Source organism: Miscanthus floridulus, chromosome 6 (genome assembly GCF_019320115.1).
Source record: "Miscanthus floridulus cultivar M001 chromosome 6, ASM1932011v1, whole genome shotgun sequence".
Taxonomy (NCBI): Eukaryota; Viridiplantae; Streptophyta; class Magnoliopsida; order Poales; family Poaceae; genus Miscanthus; species Miscanthus floridulus.
The window spans coordinates 23,317,191-23,323,174 of NC_089585.1; the positions used below are offsets into that span (position 1 = coordinate 23,317,191).

Genomic DNA, 5,984 nt, shown 5'->3' on the forward strand with positions numbered 1-5,984 from the left:
GAGTACAGCGATAGTAAGGGAGGTCTATGGGCCAGAGTATGACCCCACCTCCGAGGACCTTGATGGAGAAGTCGTCATGAGGTTGGGAGGAGGGAAGAAGTATGGACGGTACTAGATTGGCGACGGCGCAATCGACCCGGCCCGTACTAGGTCTCTCTCCCAGATTCGAGCAAGAAGCACGAGCTCGAGCCCGGCCATACGCACACGGCCGGACTGTACACAGCACACGGTGCAGGCACTCAAGGTTATTTCTGTTTTATTTGTCGTTCATTGATTTTTACATACCTTTGCTTTGCGTTGTATCATTAGGGTGAAATATTGTAGGCCGAGGTGGCGGAAGAGAGGAGGCGACCGGAGGAGGCTGAGGCGAGGGCTGAGGAGGATCGACGGAGGATGGAGCAGATGTTTTAGTATATTCAAGGTCTTAGAGCTCACTCAGGCTATGTTCCACCACCGATGATATTCACTCCACCAAATGATCCTGCTGTCACTCCTGTGAATTTTTCTACCTTAAATCTAAATGTGAACGTGGATATGGATATGGATATGGATATACGACCCTAATATGTTACTACGGTTCTGCACTGCACTACGGTTCAACAGCCAGTTACATCAACAGTGACTGAACTGAAATTTTTCTCCATCGCGTTCACAGCAGCAGCCCTCAGCTCAGGACACAGCGAAATGCATGCTCCGGTCATTTATTTGCTCCTCTTTTGTAGTACAATATTATAATATAATACAGCAAAAAAAATATAGAGAGAAAGTTACAATTAATATAATACTACCGAATTACTACTGTCTGCGTTAACATGAAACCCAAATTAAATACGCCGAAAAAAATCCCTATAACTCAATTTATCTTCACAGCCAAGTAACCACAGTAGTAAATACTCTAGCGGTAAACAGTAACAACCATGCTCAATGCGTCGTTGCTGCCAGTAACTGATCACTAGCCGTTGCATCGGGTTCAGCCAACAGTTTCAACAGCTTTGCCAGTAACTGATCACTTCTCTTTTGTGCAAGGGCAATCGGCGGCGTCGAATGATGTTCATGGCACACCTCCAGCTCAGGGCACACCTCCGTCGCAGTGGGACCGGTGGAGTGGCCGTCAAGAATAGAGGTAGATGGACTTGTGCTTGTGATGCTTATTTGTGAATGGTGGCACTTTGTGGCGGCACTTGGATGATATTTGTGGACTATGTGATACTTGTGGACAACTAATGATGATATTTGTGGATTATGTGATACTTGTGGACAACTTGTGATGATATTTGTCATGGTTATGGATTATATGTGATGGCTGTGTGATATATGTGATTGTTGTGTGATATGTGATGGTTGTGTGATATATGTATGTGTGGATGCAATAAACAAAAAAATGAAAAAAGCAAATTTCCTAGCTATGCCGAGTGCAATGACCAAGACACTCGGCAAAGCCTCAAAGCTGAGAGGCTTTGCCGAGTGCTATAGCCATTATACTCGGCAAAGGAAGGGAGGCTTTGCCGAGTGTCACAAGTAAGGCACTCGGCAAAGCCTCCCTGTCTTTGTCGAGTGCCACAAGTAAGGCACTCGGCAAAGCCTCCCTGCCTTTGCCGAGTGCGACACTCGGTAAAGAGGGTGGGCTTTGCCGAGTGCCCCCCGTGAGGCGCTCCCCGTGAGGCGCTCGGCAAAGCGACCGTCACCGTCAATTGGCGTCGTCAGGCAACTTTTCTTTGCCGAGTGGTTTACGGGTGCCCGACAAAAAGCACTCGGCAAAGAGGCATTTGCCGTCACCGGCTTTGCCGAGTGATCTTTGCCAAGAGTTACACTCGACAAAGGCTTTGCCAAATGTATATGCGGATTTGCCAAATGTCACAGGCACTCGGTAAAGACCCTGAGTCTGTCCGGTAGTGGTAGCTTTGTCGGCCTGTGCACCGTAGTGGTCTGTTGGTCTTTTCTAATTTTGGTAGTTGGGAGCTTCATTTTCCACGTAGAACACACTGTAATTGTTATTCGTCTAATAAAAAATCGGCAAAGGTTTTGCTGTCTTTCTAAAAAAAAATTAGACCTTGTACGTTTGAGCTGGGAATGGCCGGGTTGGTCCAGCCCAACGTGGAATTCGCGATTCCCCTCCACCTCGGCTCGGGAACGACCCCCGGACTCCTACGACAAGTAAGGAATCCCGAGTGCTAGGCGCAGCAACGGAAAAAAAGAAAGAAAAGGTACGGCGGCCCTGCAGCACCTCCCGCGGGGGCCTACCCGGACGGGACGGTGAGTCGGCGCTCTGTCCTCCAGGTCTACCATCTCCAGCCGCCTTCTCGCCGGTAACGCACTGCACTCCTTTTCCTCCCCTGCCCTCAGTCCTAGGGTTCCTGGGTACGGTGCGCATTCTTGTTTCCGCCATAGGGTTCTTGGGTGCGAGGACCCGACCCGCGGCGCTTGGACATGTGAGTGAATCTGCTGCGGGAGCACACGAACGAAGCGCCGCGCCGGAGATTGCGGGTACCCTCTAGAACAATGCTCTTCTTAGTGGCATGACAATCGCGGTTTTGAGTGAAAACCCCTTATTTTGTGGAACTTTTCTGATTTCAGTGAAACCCACTAAAATTGAGACAGTTATCTCACGTGTCCCAGTGGAACTTTGCGTTATTTATATATACGGACCCTGAAACATGTAGTTCCGCAGATAGTAAAATTATCTCGTGCCTGCCAATAAGCTGATAGCAAAACTTTGCTTTTATTTATATTTATATATATACTGTTCGTTTTGTTCAATTAGGGTGGTTGTTCTTGTTCAGGCTCTACTTGCTCGGCGAGAATGTCACTGTACTTTAGCAGCTCCTAGATTGGACATCATTCATGTTAAAATTCAGACAGTAGAGATTTGTTATTCAGATGCATCTTCTATATGTAGTTTATCTGCTTTTAGAAGTATATTGTGCTTGCATATTATGTTGTTCCAAAGGGTTTTTCTATCATGCTAATTGCAACTGCAAGAAAATGCAATTTGCTACTGAATTAGTGAATTTACATGCAATTATTATCATTGTAGTGCTCTGTATGCACGAATTGATCGTTGGGATATTAGTCCAAACTAAATGTAACTGTGGTTCAGTTTTTCCTGCGCTTTGCATATTAGATCATTGGCACATTAGGTAATTTTAGTTTTGGCAAACAGTAGTTCGGAAAAGAAATCAATCTATTCTCTCTTTGTGTCTTCCTGTCTTGTGCTCCCAGAGGCCATCACTAGCTATCCCTGCAGACAAGAGTTCAGGGTCACGTGAAGATTATACTACCCACCACCTCTGCCATCACAATATGTCTGACCAGTTCATGTATATTCTACTATTACTCAGCTTTAAATGTATTTTTTTCTTGGCAATTTATTAAAAAAAAGCTGCATAATGCCCTCGGAGTTCCAAATTAACTGATAGCAAGTTTACTCATGAAATTTAAATTATTGGCACATGGACATACTCTTGAAGTTGATTAGGTTATGGTATAATATGAGATGGGATCCCATAAAAAAGAGGTGGGAGTAAAGTTCTTCCTGACCTGTTGTCATGTATGAAAGATCCTATGCAAGATGTCGGAAGAAGGAAACGGTTGCTGCCGGGCGACTTAGGCTTGCACGTCGCGCAGTTGGACACACTGCAGTGACCACACAGGGGCCACGATCAGAATCTAGCTAGAGTTTTCGTGGTTGCTAATTTGTGGCTTTTGTCAGTTTGGATTTGGACTTTTAAGATGCATTCTGTAAACATTGTGCTCTCATTTAAGTAATAGATCGGTTCCTCCTTTCCTTGCGTTTCCATCCTGTCTCAAGCTTGCGGCCGCCATTGCTGGCATCCCGCGGTCGAGAGCTCAGGCTGGCGTAGGATTTAGTCAGCCACCGCTGCCAGCACATCTATCTGTCTACTTTTCATTGTTCTACTTTTTGTTGTGTAACATAAAGCATATCTTGCAGACATTGGTTTCAGTACTACTAGTTTTTGCATGCTTCTGAAGCTGTTTTAAGACGTACTAGTCTTTTGAAACTTGTAATATTTTATTAGCTCATTGTCTAGATCCATGTTCTCGTCGTGTTCAGTTCATTGTCTAGGTTCATATTCTCAGGACTGCGCTTTTATAGGTGGTAGGCGTTCATTCAGGACTGTGCTTTTAACTTTTTACCATTGTTTTCACTGCCATCAGGCACCACCGGAGCTAGAGACGGCAAGGAGAAGCGAAAAAAGCAATGGATCTGGGCGCGTTTGAGTGCCCTATCTGCCTCACCCTGTTCGAAGGATCCATCTTCCAGGCAAGCAGCTCACCCAATCTTTCTTTCATTCACTATGCAAAATCAAACTCCATGCGTGCACTTGCGGCTGCACTGGTGAATCTGACTGTTCATTCGTCGTGCGTTTGTTGTTGCCAGTGCAAGAACGGGCACGTCGTGTGCAATGCCTGCCGCGTTCGCATCCACGGGACTTGCCCGTCCTGCCGCGAGCCAGTCGGCGACATCCGGTGCCGGGCGCTGGAGAACGCCATTGCTGGCATGGCCCTCCCGTGCTCGTTTTGGAGCCACGGGTGCACGCAGCTGCTCAAGCACACCGAGAGGCGGGACCACGAGGCATTCCTCTGCCAGCACGCGCCGTTCGCGTGCCCGCTCCATGGCTGCGCCTACTCCGGGCTGCTCCTCTACGATCACATCCAGGGCGCGCACACCTTATGCGTCGACTACGATGTCCGCTTCATCGGGTCCGGGTGGCGGGTGGCGCTGCACCGCAGCACGCCGTTCGAGGTGCTCCTGGACCCGGTGGAGCGGCGCGTGTTCCTGCTACTCAATGGCGGGGACGTTGGCTCGGGCCGGTCGCTGTCAGTGGTCTGCCTCGGCCCGTGCCCCGCGGCCAACCAGTTGCTCGAGTACAAGCTAGAGGTGGGTGGTGACGGTGAACCCGACGCGCTCTCGCTGTCGGCATCTGGCGTCGTGGCTTGCATGCGCAGCTGGGCGGGGCAACACCCTACCGACGGGTTCCTGTTCGTGCCGGACGCGTGCTGGACCCCCTTGGTCTGCGTCGTCGTCAACGTCCGTGTCCAGAGGTCGTCGGCGGTCGCCAGTGCCCTAGGTAGTCTTGCTAGTTTAGTACGTTGCTTTAAGCACGCCTCACGGGATCGGGAAGCATTTGATTTTTTGGTGTTAGTTTTTGTTATCTTCGTAATGGCTATCGTGTTGGCATGGAAGCTATACGAGACAACACGTATAAATTTGGATCCAAAAGCTGTATAAGAGACCTACCCATTTGCAAACTAGTATAGTATAGGAGATGCTAGCTATTCATGTATCAAGTGACGGGTGTTTTTCCTCTGTTCACACACGCGTGTAATGGCCATCTGAACCTAGAATCCCAATGGTCATTGGACACTTGATGATCCTAAAGACTATGACCTAGCGCCTATCTTGATATCAATAGTATATCTTGGCCCTTAAACTTGTGCAGCTGTGCTTGTGTTATTGGATCCCCAACTATCGATTTTTTATATTTAAGCCTCTGAATTTATATGGCGGTGACATTCGGGTTCCTAACTCTCGAAATTTGATAATTCATTCCTTGACTTGTACATTAGTGCCATTTAGGTCCCTAGACTTGTCATAGGCGTCAGCATTAGTTCAAACAGGCTCTAATTCGCTCCATGTGTTGACGTGGCATGCTGACTTTTATGTTGACATGGACCCGATATGTTAGACCCAACGTATTTTCTGCCTCTTCCATGAGCTCACACCTTCCTCCATATGCATCTTGGCAACAATGGAGATATTGTTTCAGCAAAGAGTGGCTTGAGCATGGCCCAACATGTAGCGGGCCATCTTTCTTGCGCCGTCATCTTCTACCCATATCACGCCACCTCGCATGCCGCCACCTTCTCCATGCATGGGTCCTAGCCACCAAATGGACACCTTTGCCGAAGGCCGCTTTGGCAGACCACAGTGCAGCCGCCTTCACCAGATTTTGAATTGGGGA

General features: G+C 48.2%; 1 protein-coding gene across 1 annotated transcript; it reads left to right on the forward strand.

The window, feature by feature from the left end:
- The first annotated feature begins 2,191 nt into the window (after positions 1-2,191).
- On the forward strand, positions 2,192-5,251 carry LOC136460350 (putative E3 ubiquitin-protein ligase SINA-like 6). The gene is made up of 3 exons (XM_066460086.1): positions 2,192-2,306; positions 4,177-4,282; positions 4,400-5,251. Exons 2-3 carry the CDS (start codon positions 4,220-4,222, stop codon positions 5,249-5,251), a joined length of 915 nt encoding a protein of 304 aa, XP_066316183.1. The 5' UTR covers positions 2,192-2,306; positions 4,177-4,219.
- The last annotated feature ends 733 nt before the right edge of the window (positions 5,252-5,984 follow it).

Bases quoted from the DNA above. Each gene is read 5' to 3' on its own strand.
- LOC136460350 (XM_066460086.1), top strand. From the start codon at position 4,220: ATGGATCTGGGCGCGTTTGAGTGCCCTATCTGCCTCACCCTGTTCGAA. The intron at 4,283-4,399 runs GCAAGCAGCTCA...TGTTGTTGCCAG, and splicing joins TCGAAGGATCCATCTTCCAG to TGCAAGAACGGGCACGTCGT.